The 17454-nt window shown below is 38.0% G+C and overlaps 6 protein-coding genes across 22 annotated transcripts; 4 read left to right on the top strand and 2 right to left on the bottom strand.

Moving 5' to 3' along the window:
* Positions 1-1372: 1372 nt before the first annotated feature.
* LOC104740488 (putative GDP-L-fucose synthase 2) lies at positions 1373-2924 on the top strand. The gene is made up of 2 exons (XM_010461105.3): positions 1373-1657; positions 1805-2924. Exons 1-2 carry the CDS (start codon positions 1423-1425, stop codon positions 2746-2748), a joined length of 1179 nt encoding a protein of 392 aa, XP_010459407.1. The 5' UTR covers positions 1373-1422; the 3' UTR covers positions 2749-2924.
* Positions 2925-3204: 280 nt separating this feature from the next.
* On the top strand, positions 3205-4859 carry LOC104740485 (basic transcription factor 3). Its single transcript, XM_010461101.3, has 6 exons — positions 3205-3379; positions 3826-3893; positions 3988-4136; positions 4243-4299; positions 4393-4431; positions 4530-4859. The coding sequence occupies exons 2-6, from the start codon at positions 3826-3828 to the stop codon at positions 4706-4708; spliced, it is 492 nt and encodes a 163-aa protein (XP_010459403.1). The 5' UTR covers positions 3205-3379; the 3' UTR covers positions 4709-4859.
* A 99-nt stretch (positions 4860-4958) lies between these two features.
* LOC104740486 (putative zinc metallopeptidase EGY3, chloroplastic) lies at positions 4959-7431 on the top strand. Of its 2 annotated transcripts, XM_010461102.3 has the most exons (7): positions 4959-5107; positions 5189-5678; positions 5771-5968; positions 6060-6284; positions 6368-6606; positions 6699-6853; positions 6930-7431. In XM_010461102.3, the coding sequence occupies exons 1-7, from the start codon at positions 4959-4961 to the stop codon at positions 7286-7288; spliced, it is 1815 nt and encodes a 604-aa protein (XP_010459404.3). In that variant the 3' UTR covers positions 7289-7431. The 2 variants fall into 2 exon arrangements, with proteins under 2 accessions (XP_010459404.3, XP_010459405.2); XM_010461103.3 differs by having other exon boundaries at positions 5024-5678.
* On the bottom strand, positions 7318-8093 carry LOC104740487 (kunitz trypsin inhibitor 5). Its single transcript, XM_010461104.3, has one exon. It carries the CDS (start codon positions 7970-7972, stop codon positions 7385-7387), a length of 588 nt encoding a protein of 195 aa, XP_010459406.1. The 5' UTR covers positions 7973-8093; the 3' UTR covers positions 7318-7384.
* A 345-nt stretch (positions 8094-8438) lies between these two features.
* On the top strand, positions 8439-11230 carry LOC104740484 (rhodanese-like domain-containing protein 8, chloroplastic). Of its 16 annotated transcripts, none has more exons than XR_015579446.1 (9): positions 8439-8872; positions 8985-9038; positions 9185-9334; positions 9467-9623; positions 9842-9933; positions 10057-10160; positions 10244-10535; positions 10673-10863; positions 10957-11230. XR_015579446.1 is itself a non-coding variant. In XM_010461099.3 (9 exons), the coding sequence occupies exons 1-8, from the start codon at positions 8543-8545 to the stop codon at positions 10824-10826; spliced, it is 1317 nt and encodes a 438-aa protein (XP_010459401.1). In that variant the 5' UTR covers positions 8448-8542; the 3' UTR covers positions 10827-10863; positions 10957-11230. The 16 variants fall into 16 exon arrangements, 7 of the variants coding, with proteins under 7 accessions (XP_010459401.1, XP_010459400.1, XP_010459399.1 ...); XR_015579445.1 differs by having other exon boundaries at positions 10950-11230; XR_015579447.1 differs by having other exon boundaries at positions 10244-10588.
* On the bottom strand, positions 11063-14923 carry LOC104740483 (ABC transporter G family member 11-like). Its single transcript, XM_010461095.3, has 10 exons — positions 14030-14923; positions 13546-13835; positions 13288-13459; positions 13079-13201; positions 12867-12995; positions 12575-12769; positions 12395-12481; positions 12049-12321; positions 11828-11935; positions 11063-11729 (listed from the first exon to the last, which is right to left on the bottom strand). The coding sequence occupies exons 1-10, from the start codon at positions 14411-14413 to the stop codon at positions 11379-11381; spliced, it is 2112 nt and encodes a 703-aa protein (XP_010459397.1). The 5' UTR covers positions 14414-14923; the 3' UTR covers positions 11063-11378.
* Positions 14924-17454: the final 2531 nt, after the last annotated feature.

The raw sequence follows: 17454 nt of genomic DNA, 5'->3' as shown, positions 1-17454 counted from the left end.
TCTTTAGACCAGGTCTAGTACAATGCAACTTGTTTGTTATGTCCGAAACGGTGTTGGCCGTAGAAGAAATCAAACAGTGACAAATATCTGATAGCTCAAAACATCAAAAGTCAACTCCCAACATCCCTTTTTTTACTTACTACAGCTCAGAGTTGTAGAGTTGCAGCCAATCAAAATTTAGTATTAATCATCTTTGACTACGGATTAAGTACTATTTTGAGTTGCAACCAAGTGGTTCTTCTATTTCCTTCCCCTAATTCGTTTCTCCGAAAGGTCTATGAGCGAATTTTTCAATACATAAATTGATTATTTTTGTCCTCTTATTGTGTAAAGAAGAGGTCTAAGAACATTATAATATATACTTTACCCTTGGATCTAACCCCTGGCGGTCACAGCGTCATTTGCTAACTACCATTACGGCTCTGATTGGTTACACTAATTAAGGTCGTTTGCAAACGAACCACTCTCATGTTCACCAATCAACAAAGCGTTTGGAAAGAGCGGTTGATAAGAGTGGTTAGATTTGGTGGTTATAATGAGCGTTCAAAATGGATTTTAGGTGGTTGGAAGAGTGATTGCAAACTCTCCTCTATATGGTACGTTTGTTTTGGGTTATTGTACAGTAACATCTTTTGTATTATTTTATTATTTGTTTTTTAATTATTATATCATCAGATATTTAATCAGTCTATAAAATCTAATTTTACATGTGCATTACAATAGATTTAACCTGGTAATTTTTTTAACATATATATACATATTTTATCTTCCATATTTTTATTATTTAATTAAATTTATTTTCAATTTTTTTATAATTTAATATAATTTGTACTATTCAACCGCTATAATGATACCAATCAATCTAAATACTCAACCGCTCTCTTCTACCACACCATCTTTTCTATCTGTTATCTTTAACCGCTTTCTTTTTAACCGCCTTTTTTACAACCGCTGATAATTTTTTAACTGCCTCGTTTAAACGTGGTCACCAATCAGACCCTACTTGTTTGTGTTTGCCAATCATACATGTCCAATGAGAGAGATGTATAAAAAAATTGAAATTTGTAAATGTTCATGCAAATTAATTGGGTAGCCCTGTACCAAACCATGTTAATTAACCCCTGTCCTCGCTACATGTATTTGAATCCTTGATTTCGAAGTCTCTTCTTATGGATGGTACGGAAACCACCGAGTTAATGCGCCCACTATCATTCTATCAATTTGGCACCTCACACACTCTCACAGGCTCACAGCAGCGAACCGGTTTAACCATCACAACAGTTTGATTGACTCAAATTAGTAACTGAGAACCGGAATTTTGTCCGGTTAACAGTGCAATAAAGTACAAGTTAAATGGACAGAGAATGAGGTGACTCGTTTATTAAGGCCCATGGGCCAGGATTGAATGAATATTCTGAACTGATGCTCTCATCTAAAAATAAAAAGAAGTGGCCGACACCAACTCAGATCGCCGGCGGGTATTCAGATCTCCTCCACCTCACATTCGCCGAGGTATATAAACTTTACCTACAAATCTACGTTTCATGTTCGTTGACTTCGAAAAAACTGCTTAGCTATAAGTCAAAATCCCCTTTCTTCAATCCCTCATCTTCTCTCGTACAAACCTCGACAATGGCGGACACCACAGCATCATCGGGTACGTCAATCTTTAAAATTTCCATCTCTCTATAATAATGTAATTATCTGGATTTAAATGGTTTCATACGAAATTATATGGAATTGAGAATTCTCGTGGTGAAAATTTGGAACCCTAGGTCATTTGATTTATCGTAATTCTGTGTAGAAATGGAGAAATCAGCTAAGATCTTTGTCGCTGGACACAGAGGACTGGTTGGATCAGCCATAGTCCGCAAGCTCCAGGATCAGGGTTTCAAAAACCTCGTCCTTAGAACCCATTCAGAGCTTGATCTCACTAGCCAATCCGATGTTGAGTCCTTCTTTGCTACAGAGAAGCCAGTTTATGTCATCCTCGCTGCAGCTAAAGTCGGTGGGATTCATGCCAACAACACGTACCCAGCTGATTTCATCGGTGTCAATCTCCAAATCCAGACCAATGTCATCCACTCTGCTTACACACACGGTGTGAAGAAACTCCTCTTCCTCGGCTCATCTTGCATTTACCCTAAATTCGCTCCTCAGCCGATCCCTGAATCAGCTCTTCTCACTGGTCCGCTCGAACCGACTAACGAATGGTACGCCATTGCCAAGATTGCAGGGATTAAGATGTGTCAAGCGTACAGGATCCAGCATCAATGGGATGCTATATCCGGTATGCCCACGAATCTTTATGGTCCGAACGACAATTTCCACCCGGAGAATTCACATGTGCTTCCTGCTCTCATGAGGAGGTTCCATGAAGCTAAAGCCAACAATGCAGATGAAGTTGTGGTTTGGGGAAGCGGGAGTCCGTTGAGGGAGTTTTTACATGTCGATGATTTGGCTGATGCTTGCGTTTTCTTGATGGATCGATACAGTGGGTTTGAGCATGTTAATGTTGGTAGTGGTGTTGAAGTGACGATCAAAGAATTGGCTGAGTTGGTTAAGGAAGTTGTTGGGTTTAAAGGGAAGCTTGTTTGGGATTGCTCAAAACCGGATGGAACACCAAGGAAACTGATGGATAACTCGAAGCTTGCTTCTTTGGGATGGACACCCAAGATTACTTTAAAAGATGGTCTCTCCCAAACTTATGAATGGTATTTGGAGAATGTTGTGCAGAAGAAACAGTAAACAAAAAAAACGTCCAAACTCAAACGCAATTCATTCTCTGTACATTTGAATGTTTATGCGTTTGCGTTTTGGTTCTATACAAAATCTTTGTGACTCTATTTATTGTAATTTTATATTCATGGATTTGGTACCCGTGAGCAAACTTTATTTTCTAATAAATGTACCAATGTTGAGTACTTGAGATTATCAATAATCGAATAGCTGCTTCCTTCTTCTAGTCAGTTCATTGCTTCTTCTAGTCAGTTCATTGATAAAAAATTGAAACGTTCCACCAAACGCGGCAATCGATTTCTGAAATTCTGGTTTGGTACGCTCTAAAACGGGTCAAAATTCTGATAATATTTTATAAGGCCAGCTTATATTGGGCCTATGGGTGAGGGAAATGATTGGGCCATAATTATTAGTTGAGCCTCGTTAGAAGATCCAACGGTAGAGATTGAGACATCTTTATGGAAGTTCTGATATACACCGTTGGATTAACAGACGAGCTTGACTCCGAATAGCATATAGTTAAAAAGGGCAAAACCCTCCAGCGCCGCCCCGCGTCTCTCTTCTGTTTTTCGTTTTGCATTTTTTTTTTTTGTTATCTCCTCCTAACACTCTTCGGAAGGTGAAGAACCCTAATCTCAAGGTAAATCCACCACTGTATTGTCCCGTTCTTTAACTTTCTCGTACCGTTTGATTTTCTGATTTTGCAAACCGGTCAAACTCGCATTTCAGATATAACTTGTTTCTTGATTCATTTCGCTTCTTTATGGATTGAGGTTTAGTGTTGTCCGTCTTTGAAATTTCGGAGATGATCTTTACTGTTTTTTTAGCTTCTGTGGGTTTGATTAGGGGACTGGGTACCTAAATGATTGAAAAAGGTTGAAACTTTAGGTTTAGACTAATAGTGACATAAGCGCATCTGAGGTCGATTTTCTTGGCGCTTTTTTGAACCTTCTTACTTCACTTGAAGCTTTGCTACACAGAAGATTTACTACTCTTTTTCCTCAGTAGGTTTTGTGAATGTAGTAACCATAGTTTTGTGATGAGATTTGGGGGGATTGATGGATTTGGCTTATGCTTTGTATACAGATGAATCGTGAAAAGTTGATGAAGATGGCTAACACCGTCCGCACTGGCGGTAAGGGTACAGTCAGAAGGTATATATATTGTTTTTTTCCTACCAGTTTCATTATTTCGATGCTTAGCATTTACTGTGATTGATGTTATAAAACCATTTGATATTTACTGCAGAAAGAAGAAGGCTGTGCACAAGACCAATACCACTGATGACAAGAGGCTCCAAAGCACCTTGAAAAGAATTGGAGTTAATTCCATTCCTGCAATTGAAGAGGTTAACATCTTCAAGGATGATGTTGTCATTCAATTCATCAACCCTAAGGGTATGATTCTGATTCAGCCTTTTTTTTCTTGTATTGTATTTAGGTGTTTTAAAACATGTTTCCATGTTATTGATGATTGTGTTTCTCCTTTTGAATGTTACTACAGTTCAAGCTTCAATTGCCGCAAACACATGGGTAGTTAGCGGTACTCCTGTGACCAAAAGTAAGCATCTGTTCATATCTTTTCATCTCTATTTTCTTGTTTCTTTATCAGTGCGTTTTCACTGACTGATGTGTAAACCTTTTTTACCTGCAGAGTTGCAAGATATCCTTCCTCAGATTATCAGCCAACTCGGTATGTACCATGTTATTGAGCTGAATTCAAGATATTCACGATGTTTCTTCCCCTAAGCGAAGATCCTTAACCAATATGTTTATTTTGATCTCTTGCAGGACCAGACAACATGGACAACCTAAAGAAGCTGGCAGAGCAGTTCCAGAAACAAGTTCCTGGTGAAGGTAATGCCTCAGCAACCATACAAGAGGAGGATGATGACGATGTCCCAGAGCTAGTTGGTGAGACATTCGAAGGTGCCGCTGAAGAGAAAGTACCAGCTGCTGCCTCTTCTTAGAGTGAACAAGAGCGAAGACCACATCAAAAACAAAAAAAACCGCACTTTGATTTTTACATATCTTTATAATATGTTTGTTCGCTCGATCGTTTTTGTAGTTTCCGACCAGAATCTTGTTTCCCCTCTAATGACTTAAGGTTTTATCCTATTATTTGATGTCTTATTAAACTTCTCTTTTGATTCTCTTCTATGACAGCGAATCAGGTTCTCTCTCTCATCTTCTCTTCTTCACGTATGTGGATTGGATTTGATGTTGACACATTACATTGTCTTGTTGCATAAAAAACCATTCCACTTGTTTTGTTTTGAGTTTCTTCTCAAACTTTCCAGACATTTCATCATCCTCTATACAAATTCTTTCGCAGAGACATGTCTCTTCTTCGTCAAGTCTCAATCTTTGTGAGTTTCTTCTGTAAACATGGCTTCCCTTTTTGTATCTACTCCCTCTTCATTTTCCTTAACTCTCAAATCCTGTCACAGTTCGCGTTCTCATCGCTGTTACAGACTATTACCTCCCAAACTTGAGAATCAAACGTACAGAACGAGGCACATGTGTCCTTTGAGATGTTCAGCGGAAGATGATCGAGTTCGTGAGTCTACTAACAAAGCTCCGTCTCCGGTGGCGATAGCGGAGGAGCAAAATGAGAACCACGGGAACGAAAATGCGTCGCCTTCTCCAGATATCAGTGAAGAGGAGAAGGAGGAGGAGGAGAAGAAATCGAAGCAGCAAGAGAATGATTGGAAGACGGACGAAGAGTTCAAGAAGTTTATGGGGAATCCATCAATCGAAGCTGCGATAAAGCTTGAGAAGACGAGAACTGATCGTAAGCTGAAAGAGCTGAACAGAGAGAGCAACAGTGAGAATCCAATCATCGGAATTTTCAACAGCTTGGCTCGTGAAACTTTGACTAGAGAAAAAGAAAGGCTTGAGAAAGCTGAAGAGACTTTCAAGGCTCTTGATCTCAACAAGGTAAATGGTTCATTTCTCTATACGGCCATGATGATTCTTTTGTGTGTTTTGGATTGCATCGTTTCTGAAAGAGTTTTTGTGATGATGCACAGTTAAAGAGCTGTTTTGGGTTCGATACGTTTTTCGCTACGGACGTTCGTCGGTTTGGAGATGGAGGGATCTTTATTGGGAATCTGAGAAAACCCATTGATGAAGTCACACCTAAGCTTGAAGCAAAGCTATCTGAAGCAGCTGAGCGTGATGTTGTTGTGTGGTTTATGGAAGAAAGGTCCAATGAGATCACAAAACAGGTAGACGGAAGGCCTATAAAATTCTCCAACTTTGAGGTTCATGATTAAGGCTATATATATTGAATTGTTTGTTCTTTGTTTGCTTGTAAAGGTGTGTATGGTGCAGCCTAAGGCGGAGATCGATCTACAATTTGAATCAACTAGATTAAGCACTCCTTGGGGATATATTAGTGCAATTGCTTTATGTGTTACAACCTTTGGAACCATAGCTCTTATGAGTGGTTTCTTCCTTAAACCCGACGCTACTTTTGATGACTACATTGCTAATGTGGTTCCTCTTTTTGGCGGGTTCCTCTCCATCTTAGGCGTCTCAGAGGTACGCTGAAGTAAATCAAGGGAGCTAGCTCCAGATTTTTTTGTTGTATGCATCTCACTAAACCTGTTAGTTGTTTGTTTCAGATAGCAACCAGAATAACCGCTGCGCGACACGGTGTCAAACTAAGCCCATCGTTTCTGGTGCCATCGAATTGGACTGGTTGTTTAGGAGTTATGAACAATTACGAGTCATTGCTTCCTAATAAAAAGGCCTTATTCGATATCCCAGTAGCGCGTACAGCTAGTGCATACCTGACTTCCCTACTTCTTGCAGCTGCCGCGTTTATATCTGATGGTAGTTTCAATGGAGGAGACAATGCTTTGTAAGGATTTGTTAGATGAAATTCTTATTTCTTGTTACTGTTGTTTCTATGCAGTTTTTGTGTCTCTGATTGGTTTATTACCTTCTACACAGGTACATAAGGCCACAGTTCTTTGATAATAACCCGTTGCTTTCGTTTATCCAATTCGTTATCGGTCCTTATGCGGATGATCTCGGTAATGTATTACCTAATGCGGTTGAAGGAGTTGGAGTTCCCGTTGATCCTCTCGCTTTTGCTGGTCTTTTGGGTAAACCTCATAACTTTTGTTGGTTTCTCTTGTTAGTTTTTTACTATATTATAAACCGTAAGTAAACTGTTTTCAGGTATGGTAGTGACTTCATTGAACTTATTACCATGTGGAAGACTCGAAGGAGGTCGAATCGCTCAAGCAATGTTTGGAAGAAGCACAGCTGCAATTCTCTCATTTACCACATCACTCCTTCTCGGTATCGGAGGTCTCAGCGGAAGCGTCTTATGTTTAGCTTGGGGGCTATTCGCAACTTTCTTCCGCGGTGGTGAAGAAACACCTGCAAAAGACGAAATCACACCTCTCGGAGACGATAGGTTTGCTTGGGGTATAGTCCTTGGACTCATTTGCTTCCTCACTCTCTTCCCCAATAGTGGAGGTACTTTCTCCACTTCATTCTTCAATGGACCATTCTTCCGTGGTGATGATTTCTAAATATGTTTGATTAATTAAGTTGTAGAAACAAGTGAAAAGACTTCTTATTTATTTATTAATGGTGTTACAGAAGCATTGTATATATTTTTGTTGTATCTATGCTCTTTTGAACATAACCTTTAATGGAACATCACTTAAAGCAAGTCTTCTCTTTCCATCTTGCACAAACACACCAACGTCTCTGCAGATGACTTTGCAGAAATTGCAGACAGTAGGACAGAACCTGATCTTGTAATCATTGTCAAATTTGTCGATCTTGAACCAGTTATCAACCGTTGTCTGACCCGGATTCCCTTCAACGCCACAAGTAGAAATGAAATTCTGACTCGTTGCCTCGTCGAAATTGGCTAACTCCCAGATCGAAGTTGGAGAGAACTTGATGTTTTGATCAGTTGAGACACGGACGATTCTTGATTTGTCATATGGTGAGAAGCTAACCGGTAGGCCTTGAGAGACTTCGAATCGGTCTTGGATCACACTTCTTGGACATGTTTTGTTCTCGGGTTTGGACATGGTTAGTCCACCCCCGCGGCCGCGAACTACAGGCAAGATATAGTAGTAGAAGCGTGTTTGGAGAGGTTTTCCATTGATGTCCTTAACTGCTTCGACGGGAGCTTCGGTAGCGGCTCCACCGTGGCTGATGAAGACGGCAAAGAGGAGGAAGATACAGAGAAGCGATGACATTGTAGGAAGGCTTTCTTTTTATGGAAACTTTTAGTATGAATTGAATTAGGATAAGAGTTTAGTACTTATATAAGCTGGACGGCGTAGATATATAAAAAAGTCAAAGTCAAAACTTATATCTGTATTAGTTTGTGGTCGAGCATATGTATGATAAATCTCGTTGGCGTGTTATAATATGGTCAAAGCTTCACGGCGTCATATGTCGATCACCCTGACGACATCCCTTTCATTGACTAGTGGATGGATACGATTACTTGTCTAATTGTACAATTATAAGGAACACCGACAACAAGTTTAAATCTCATGATCCAATTTAACTTCCTGACAAGGATCTAATCTAAACAGAACAACAAAACCGAAAATTGTAATAAACATTTAATCTTATAAAAATGATTATTATACTTCAATTAGAAAAAAATAAAAATTTGAATCCAAAACCAATACTATAAGATAAAAATGGGCTTGAGTTGGGCTTACGCCTCATATCACAAAAAATTTCCTAAGATCAAAAATAAACGTAACATGTTGCTCACTCTCTGTCTCTCTTCTCCACCAGCAAGAAGATAATTAATGAGAGTTTCGCCGGCGGCAATGCTCTCAGTCTCCTTAACTATTCCACTACTACCTCTCGCTTCAACCAAAACTCGTTCCTCCGACCAATCTTTTCTATTCAAACAATATGCTTTGAACTATCAGAGCTTCTCGCGACCAGGACGTCTCGTCTCTGAGAACACCAGCAGAAGAAGATGGACCTTTTCCTGCAAATGCCGAAACAGAGGAAGAAACAATCACTCAAAATTCGATGACGAAGGAGAAGATTTCATTGCTGTAAACTTCTACCGGTTTGTATCGATCGGAGATCCCGAAGCTGAGATTGAGAAGCACTTCTCTTTCTTAAAGGTCCGTCTTTTAAGAAAATGTGAATTGTCAAGTTGTTCGAAAACAGTCTTGAACTTGTTAGCATTACTTGTTCTTGGTTCAAATTTTGAAGCTTTTCCTATGGTTCTTCCAGGATTTGAATATACGAGGTCGGATATATCTCAATGAACAAGGAATTAACGCGCAGGTACTAATTATCATTTTTGTAATCACGCATTTTAGCTTTGAAGCACTCTTTTCATCAAACTATATGAGAGTGCCTGCATGTTTATGTGACTACTATATCAAGTTCTTGTTGTGTGTTAACTTCTGTAATTCTTGTTTTTTCTGCAGTACAGTGGACCATCTAAAGATGCTCTTGCATATGTTGAATGGTTGAAAGAAGATGATAGATTCTCGGATTTGCTTGTTCAGATTTCTCCTGCTATTAATGGGCACGCGTTCCCTAAGTTGAAGCTACAGAACAAACCCTCCTTAGTCCAGGCAAGCTGCATCCCATAACAACCACTTTAAATCTATGGTTCAGAATGAGAATATTCTTACTTAGGTGTGTGATAATAATGCAAGATGGTGTAAGATTACTTTACATTAGTTGTGTTTCTTTGTTTCATATAGTACGAGGGGGGGATTTCACACCTTCCCCTGCTTGATCCACCGATGCGAGCACAACCTTTAGAACCATCTGAATGGAAAAGGAAACTGAATGACTTAACGGATGATGATGGAGCTTCAAGTAGTGGTCGAAGCTGCATATTATTGGATGTCAGAAATGGTATATCTTTTTTTCCCTTTCTATCTGTTTACAGTAACAAAACAATCTTGGTTTCTCTTATTATCTAGTATCTACATGACTGATCATTAGTTTTCTATTAGTTGTGTTGTGTTTTTCCACTTTATTTCCACTTGTGCACAAATGTATGATTGTTTGTGATTCTTATTCTTAAAGGGCGTCACATATTTGCTCAACTTAAACCTACTGGTGTTGAACAGGTTATGAGTGGGATGTTGGTCATTTTCATGGGGCACCTAGACCTGAAGTTGACTGCTTTCGGAACACTTCTTTTGGTCTGTCTGATGAAAAGGTACAATTCATCCTTAACTGTGGCAGCTGAAAATTTCTTATTTACAACCTTAGGTTACATAATAGAAAGTACTGAAGGTACAGATTAACAGTGAATAATATTGACTATGCCTCCACACTATAGGAAGCTCCTTCAGACCCTTTAATAAACGTTGACAAGGAAAAGACAGATATACTGATGTACTGTACTGGAGGTATACGTTGCGATGTATATTCAGCAGTTTTGAGGTAGCACTACGGCTTCTACTACTGCATTGTCTTACTAAGATCTCCTCGAATTTTTTTTTCCCAAATAACTTTCTTGTGAGAAGTCAAATTTATTTTCAGACAACGGGGTTTCAAGAACCTGTATACATTGAAGGGTGGAGTTTCCCATTATCTTAAAGAAGAAGGCACTGCTGAATGGGTTGGAAATCTATTTGTGTTTGACTCTCGTCTCTCTCTCCCACCAGCTACCTACGGTAACAACGCCGTGGATGAAGCCAGAGAAACTCCACTAACACCTGTGGATACAAGTTTTGCAAGATGCTATATTTGTGATTCTCAAATTCAGGAACTAAGACATCGGAACTGTGCTAACCTTGACTGCAATCGACTTTTCTTGTGAGCTGCATTATGGCTTCTGTTTCATCTTTATATGTCTATTAACAGATAGTGTATGATTTACAAAATTTTGATTTTGATGGACCTGGTGGTAAGTTGCCATTGTTTTACTAAACTTACCTCTATCTTCGGTTCAGATGCTGTGCAGAATGTGTCGTCAACTTGAAGGGATGTTGCTGTTCAAACTGCATTACTGCTCCCAGACTTAGACCTGTCTTGCAGGGAGTAAAGAGATATGAAAAATGGCATGTATATCGTGATTCAGAAGTGCAAAATGCGCCATTGGCTTGATCACGTCGAGAGATTTTTGGAGGCTATTTATGCTAGGGTATTCATGCCTTGTCACTTTAAATTATGTTCACTGCATCCCCCATATGATTGCTCAGTCTTTCGTTTTTGTTTACCATGGGCAAGTGATCAGATGAGAAACATCACACAGAAAAAGCAGAAGCTAAAGAAGTTAATAATCAAAAGCTTGTTCCAGGAAGAACTACTAGTCATTCTTTGAGGTTCTTCGGGTGTGAAACTTGTCAGAACTCAATTTTCATTTCAACATGTACAAACAAAGCTTGCAGCAATTCACAACTTAATATACCAGCTGTAATTGCAGCACAATGCAAACTGTATAATGTAACAAGATGGCGCTTGTTACTAGCAAAGTAGAAAAAAGAAATGTAGTGATTATTTTAGACAAATCCGTCATTTAATATTTTCTATAACTAACACACTCAACTTTCTCTGCTCTCACATTACATTGAGTTTTGATATTGCAGGCCTAGTGAAATATGGTGGCTATGCTTTGATCAACCTTCTTGAAATGTCTTCAAACACAAGCTCAAAACTCTACCATCTGCGAGCTCCACCTGTTTGTGTAGCAATGTAATTTCTCAGAGAAGGGGACTGGGTAAGACCATCCGGTGCAACTGTGGTGTTCTGAGTTCCATTCTTCTGCTTCATCCTTCTGCGTGCTATGTAACCTCTGATCCAAGGCGTAACATCCTCGTTGGTCTTAATCATAATGAAGAAGATGATGCGGTAGATGATAATCATGCTAAGAATCACACTGAGGTTAATCCATTTTGATCGGTTCACGTCGATCTGGAAGACGTTCTCCAGAACGTATTCACCTGAAATCTTGAAAGCACTCCCCTGGCTGTCAAACATCAAGCCTCTCAGATCATTCTGGTACTGACCCTGGAGAACAAGCAAAACAAAACAATATTAGCTCTCTGCCATTATTATCACATGATGATGAGCTGATATGAAACTTTTTCTTGTTTCAACAATATTACTTGTAGAGCCCAGAAGTGGAAGCTGATGTATGACATTGGATAACGCCAGAAAGGTTTGGGGATGTCATTTGGAAGCCTAAAGAATCCAGAAACCAGCATGAAGATGCCCTGAAACAGAAGTAGAGACAAACAGATTTAGGAAGAGCGTCTCTTCTGCTTTAGAAAGTGAAACAAAATGAAAATAACGAAAAAGTTTATGATGAATGTGTTTGGGAGAGCACCTGGATTCCAGCTCCGATGATGATACCCATGAGGAAGTTGGGAACAATACTAGCTATCGCCATCATTAAGCTCTCCACAACGGTGACACTTCCATAAAGGCAGAGAACAAAGAAGAGGTAATGAGTGAATCCTGGATGCAGACCCACCATGAAGTAACAGATTGTCCCGGAGATGAAAGTTATCATGATCAGAAATGGTGTTGCAGATAATGTGTTGGCTATCACAAACGCAGCTACTCCATAGTGCCCGTTTAGTCTCTCTCTTTGGAATACCTGCAATCAGTTTCAGTTTTAACAAAACCGTTTGGTTCATTCGCAAGAAAACTGCTGGAGTGGCTAAACTAACCTTCATGTCTTCAACAAAAGAAGGAAATCCACCAATTGACATGAAGGTTACAAATCCAAAGACAAAAGACGCGCACGAGCCCCGTGCCTGATTTTCACAAACAGCAAAAGAACGGATATGGTGAGAGGTAAGATAAAAACTTGCTTGAGTTGTTCTCCAATAGATGATATTAGCAAATACCAGAATGGCGCTGTAGCTTGTCCCAACGTTCAGATATATGGTTCCAATGCAGACGGTGACCAAGATGTAAATAAGAAGTCGTAGCCAGTAATATCCAAAGTCCCTTGACATGTTGATGAAGGATCGCTTAGTTAAGGTATAGGTCTGCAGAAGGAAACTAGCCTGACTGCCACCAGAGTCAAGAATAGTCCCTTTCTGTAAACAAAAAAAAACGAGGAAACGGGTTTAGAGAAACCAGTGACACGTCCTAACATCAAACAAAAGCTCGAGAAAAGTATATATTAGTACTTACAAATTGGGATATCTCCTCAACTTTAGCCTTTGCTGTGTAGTAGTGGTCAGAAGTGTGGTAATAGTCAATCAGGAGCCTAATAGCTTCAGTTGTGGTAATTTTCTCCAACGGATCGTCGCTTGCTTCGAACTGGGAAGTAGAATAACAAGTCCATCAGCAAATGAGTCTTGCAGAGAATTGAAATCAGTTAAAAGGGGAAGGTTTTTATGTACCCTTAGCTTCATAGAACCTTTCAAAGTGGCTCTAACTTTGTCAAAGTCTGAGTTTATGCATCTCAGGAAATGATCAGAAGGGTTCCTTAAAGCAGGACATGGAAACCCGGCTTGTGCAAAGAACTGCAATCAAAAGCAAAAACACGGATCAGATTCCAAGATTTCTTCAGAGAAACCATACAGTATTTTCTTTCGGTTTGGTTTCTTGCCTCATATGCATCTGAAGCTTGACCAAAGTAAACAGTTTTGCCTCCAGAAAGCAGATACAACCGATCAAACAACTCAAAAACCTCACTGCTCGGTTGATGGATCGATGCTATTACCGTCCTTCCGTCTCGTGATAGTGCACGCAAAGTCTGAGTCACAAAGAACGCAGACGCACTACACAAAGAAAAACCAATAGGCATCAAGCTTGATAAATAATAACAGTTACCAGAATTGGAAAATTGAAGAAGCTGTCTTGTTACCTATCAAGACCACTTGTTGGCTCATCGAGAAAGAGTAAACGAGGTCTCATGAGAATCTCAAGAGCAATACTGACTCTTCTCTTCTCTCCACCACTAATTCCACGCAAATGCCAGTTTCCTATAACAGTATCAGCACAATCCTGAAGACCCATCTCTATGATTGTCCTCTCCACAAGCGCACGCTTCTCCGACCGTAACATCTTGTCCGGAAGACGAACTCTCGCTGAATACCAAATAGTCTCTCTCACAGTTAACGTACCAATCAAGTTATCGTCTTGCGTCACATATGCCTGTAAATTATATAATAAGATTCGTCAAAATTGAAAAACACAGCTTGTATACTATATTTGTTTTCTGTTTTCCAACAAACTATGAATAGCTAAGCTCCAAAATCCAAGAACATTCTTTATATATACATACCAAGACAAAAATAATGTAAGCTAAGTGAAATCAAAGCATAAGGGGCAGCATAAAAAATACTAACAGCTGTTCCAAAGGAGAGTTTGGTTTTGCGGCCGTTAAGAAGAACGGTGCCGGAGAGGAAAGCGTTAGCGGCGAGGCGGCTAGCGAGAGCGTCGAGCATAGTTGATTTGCCAGAGCCGGAAGGGCCCATGAGAGCCGTGAGAGATCCCGGTTCAGCGTAACCGGTAAGACCTTCAAGAACGTTTTGAGTCCCACCATCTCCCATAGTAACCATGACCGTCAGATCTTGCCACGTAAGCCTCGCAGAGACGTCTCCGACGAACTCCGTTGGAGCTTTCTCTCTCCATATAACTTCACTCAACGGACTTAACCCACCAACCGGAAAATTCCCTCCGCCGGATGAAACCGGTACGGTTGTTTGTTGTCTGCTTGCTTCTATCTCCATCTCTTTAAACCGGAAACAGAGGATTTTGTGTGTTTCTTGAAAAAGAAAAAAAACGCAGAATCCGAGAAAAAGGGGTTTTGTCTAATGAAATGGAAAAAGTGTGAACGTTGTTTGAACTCTGATAGATAAGAAAAGTTAATGGATCAAATATAAGTAGAAGGAAGTCAGGATAAAAGAGTTGAGTAATGTAACAGAGTCATGAGAATATTGCATGAACAACAAACTTGGACTCGTTTCTATTCTCATGAACTTGTTGAATGACTGAAAACACAACAAACACTTCTCCTTCTCCTTCTTTTCTTTTTTTTCTCTCTCTTTTTTATCTATATCATCTACAAGATAATGAGTTTTCTTTTATTTGTTTGTTTTGGAAAAAAAAGGGTTCTTGAATCGAACAAGAAATGAGATAGTTATGAAGACAGCAAAGAGATGGTTGGGAGAAGAATTGAATGAAAAAATCTAAAAAGAAAAAATAAAAGTGGGGTCTAGATTTTTGTTGATGTGGTGAATTTTCATCTTTTTTGGTTGTTGTTTGCATTTATTGTAGTCTGGTAGTCGATAGAAGTTTGCATTTAGTAAATGAATAGACCACCCCAAATCTGACCCATTTTTTTAAGTTATATATTTACTTTACTTTTCATATTTGAGTGAAAGTTGTTTTTATATTGTTATTATGTTCTAATAGATGATGAACTATATATTTTGATAACTAGTGCCTTAATGGTTTTGAAAAGGGGTTACATAGATTAGTTAGTTATGAAGGAAATATCTTAGAAGAAATTATATGCTTTGATATGATAGTTTGATATTGAAGTCTTTTTTTGTAGTTCATCTGCTATATTTTTGGTCTAAGTAGTAGTAGTAGTAGTAGACATGTATGATACAACAAGAAGAACCATAATAATTTGTCTTTTAATTATAAAACATGTGTGTGTAAATGCTGAAATATTGTTGACAGAAAAGTGCCGAAATATTAGAAAAGAGTACGAGTCTACTCTTCATTTGTTGGTACTTGTTAAGGACCCTTTGATGGCATTCTATCGTAGGTCCATTTTGTCATTAATGGTAACAAAATTAAGTAAGTAAAAGTAATTATTGGAAACTATAGGCATAGGCTTTGAATGATTTATTGATTGTAGATTTTGAAGTTGTTTTTTAGTTTTAGCTTTTTCAAAATTTTATTTTGTAGTCAATGGGAATTGTGAGAAAAGTGGTTTTCAAAAAAAAAAAAAAAACTAACTTTTGATGGAGTAGTTTTTGTCAGTTCTCAAACAAAATCTAAATCTATGCTTCATCGGTTGACTAACTTTTTTCCATCTCTAGTTTTAATTTTTTTTCATACAAATTTAAAAAACCATAAACCAAAACCACTTTAAAACTTGCATACATTCATGGCTTAATTATATATTTCAATTGGTAAGACTTTCGATTTTTGTTAGTCAACTAAAATATACATATTTCTCATGGATTTCACTGACTAAAAATTATTCCAACATATATGATTGAGTAATATGCACAGGGGAAAAAGCACTTTGCTAAGCTAAACCTTTTTAAAAAATAAAATAAATTATGGCCAAATACACCTTTTATTTCTGTAATTGTTTCAACTAATAAAATTATGTGTGTAGATGTGCGGATAAATGGTAGTTTTGATAAATAAATATTCTAACAGTATTATTAGACATTCATCCTTGATGATTCAGATTCAGACAGAGAAGACAGGCATTTATATACCTTTGCAATTAAAACAAATGTGTACCAAGTTCTATGCCCCTTTGATTTTTCGAAGATTCATCATGACAGAACCAAGAGATACTCATAGAAAGTTATATTTGGGCTAAAATGTTTATAAAATTCTACTAGGTCAAGGCATGTGTGAACAAAAGAGACAGAAGTCCAAAAAACAAAATGGAACGTATAGTAATGGATCTTAAGGCCCAATAATTGAACTTTCGTTTTTTTTTCCAAAGGTATTTTGAAACCGTGCTTTTTTTTCTTTGAACTATTGAATCCGTGTTTACTGTGAGGAAAAAAGAAACAAATGCATATATGTATCTGGTGACAAAAATAGCTTTTACTTAACTTTCGTTCTTTGTTTTTAATAAGAAAAACATGACGAGTGTAAATATACAGAACTAATTCTCAAGCAAACTAAAGTCAATATCACCGCAAAGACGAGAAAATTGAGGTGATAAGTTATTGTATTCGTTACAAAAAATAATAATAAATGATTGATTATTAGAAACGAGGAAAACGACAAGAAGAGACCAAAACACGTGACTCAATTCTAAAGAAACCAGTAGAGAGACATTAACAGAATTAAATATAGTTTTTAAAAAAACAAGTAAAATTGTATAGAGAGGTCTCTTGTAAATTTGTGATAGTGAAAGTTTATTTTTCGAAAACGTTTTTTTTTTAACAAGTCTATCGGACTTCAAAAGTTGTGAATTTGTGATACATCATTGTACTGAAATTACTAACAGTCATAGATTGTTGGATTAAATGTTATTGACTTATTTAGTTCCTGATATTTCATCAATTAAATTAGAGTGTAAATAATAAATTAAAAACATGCAATACATGACGAGTGTAATTTATCAAATCCAATTTTGTTTTCGTATGTGCAAAGTGAAAGAAAAAGATAAAAAGGGAAAAGACAAATAAGGAAGAGGACAAATTAGAAAGAGAGGCAAAACGCGAGAGATCGACGCAGCCTTGCTTCATCGACAACATGTGGCGACCAGATTAATTCATCACTCTCTTTCACACACAGTTACTGTCTGTCTGTGGTTTCTTCTTTTTTTTTCATTCTATCAATTCTGTCAAAATTTAACACTAGTAAAAGATACACTGTTTGTTTCTTCTAAAAGTCTTTTATTACTATGTCGCACACACACAAAAAAAATGACGATACTGTAAACCTTTGGATAAAATGCTCACAAACCTTTTCCCTTATACCACATACGTTCCCTGTATATAAGGTATTAATAGTATTTTTTTTCTTATTTTTGCTGAATAATGTACTAATAAGTACTCCCTCC

The sequence above is a fragment of the Camelina sativa genome, chromosome 14 (genome assembly GCF_030686135.1).
Source record: "Camelina sativa cultivar CO46 ecotype springtype chromosome 14, ASM3068613v1".
Classification (NCBI taxonomy): Eukaryota; Viridiplantae; Streptophyta; class Magnoliopsida; order Brassicales; family Brassicaceae; genus Camelina; species Camelina sativa.
Note: the sequence above shows the minus strand (reverse complement) of the source record. Positions and strands in the feature narration are given on the sequence as shown.

Excerpts from the sequence above, each read along its gene's own strand:
- LOC104740488 (XM_010461105.3), top strand. The coding sequence starts at position 1,423 with ATGCTCTCATCTAAAAATAAAAAGAAGTGGCCGACACCAACTCAGATC. Across the intron at positions 1,658-1,804 it reads GGACACCACAGCATCATCGG|AAATGGAGAAATCAGCTAAG; the intron begins GTACGTCAATCT and ends AATTCTGTGTAG.
- LOC104740485 (XM_010461101.3), top strand. The coding sequence starts at position 3,826 with ATGAATCGTGAAAAGTTGATGAAGATGGCTAACACCGTCCGCACTGGC. Across the intron at positions 4,137-4,242 it reads TCAATTCATCAACCCTAAGG|TTCAAGCTTCAATTGCCGCA; the intron begins GTATGATTCTGA and ends ATGTTACTACAG. Across the intron at positions 4,432-4,529 it reads TCAGATTATCAGCCAACTCG|GACCAGACAACATGGACAAC; the intron begins GTATGTACCATG and ends GATCTCTTGCAG.
- LOC104740486 (XM_010461102.3), top strand. The coding sequence starts at position 4,959 with ATGTTGACACATTACATTGTCTTGTTGCATAAAAAACCATTCCACTTG. Across the intron at positions 5,108-5,188 it reads TTCGTCAAGTCTCAATCTTT|TTCGCGTTCTCATCGCTGTT; the intron begins GTGAGTTTCTTC and ends ATCCTGTCACAG. Across the intron at positions 6,607-6,698 it reads AATGGAGGAGACAATGCTTT|GTACATAAGGCCACAGTTCT; the intron begins GTAAGGATTTGT and ends CCTTCTACACAG.
- LOC104740487 (XM_010461104.3), bottom strand. The coding sequence starts at position 7,972 with ATGTCATCGCTTCTCTGTATCTTCCTCCTCTTTGCCGTCTTCATCAGC.
- LOC104740484 (XM_010461099.3), top strand. The coding sequence starts at position 8,543 with ATGAGAGTTTCGCCGGCGGCAATGCTCTCAGTCTCCTTAACTATTCCA. Across the intron at positions 9,335-9,466 it reads ACAAACCCTCCTTAGTCCAG|TACGAGGGGGGGATTTCACA; the intron begins GCAAGCTGCATC and ends TGTTTCATATAG. Across the intron at positions 10,161-10,259 it reads GTATATTCAGCAGTTTTGAG|ACAACGGGGTTTCAAGAACC; the intron begins GTAGCACTACGG and ends ATTTATTTTCAG.
- LOC104740483 (XM_010461095.3), bottom strand. The coding sequence starts at position 14,413 with ATGGAGATAGAAGCAAGCAGACAACAAACAACCGTACCGGTTTCATCC. Across the intron at positions 12,770-12,866 it reads TTGAGGAGATATCCCAATTT|AAAGGGACTATTCTTGACTC; the intron begins GTAAGTACTAAT and ends TTTTGTTTACAG. Across the intron at positions 12,482-12,574 it reads CAAGCTACAGCGCCATTCTG|GCACGGGGCTCGTGCGCGTC; the intron begins GTATTTGCTAAT and ends TGTGAAAATCAG.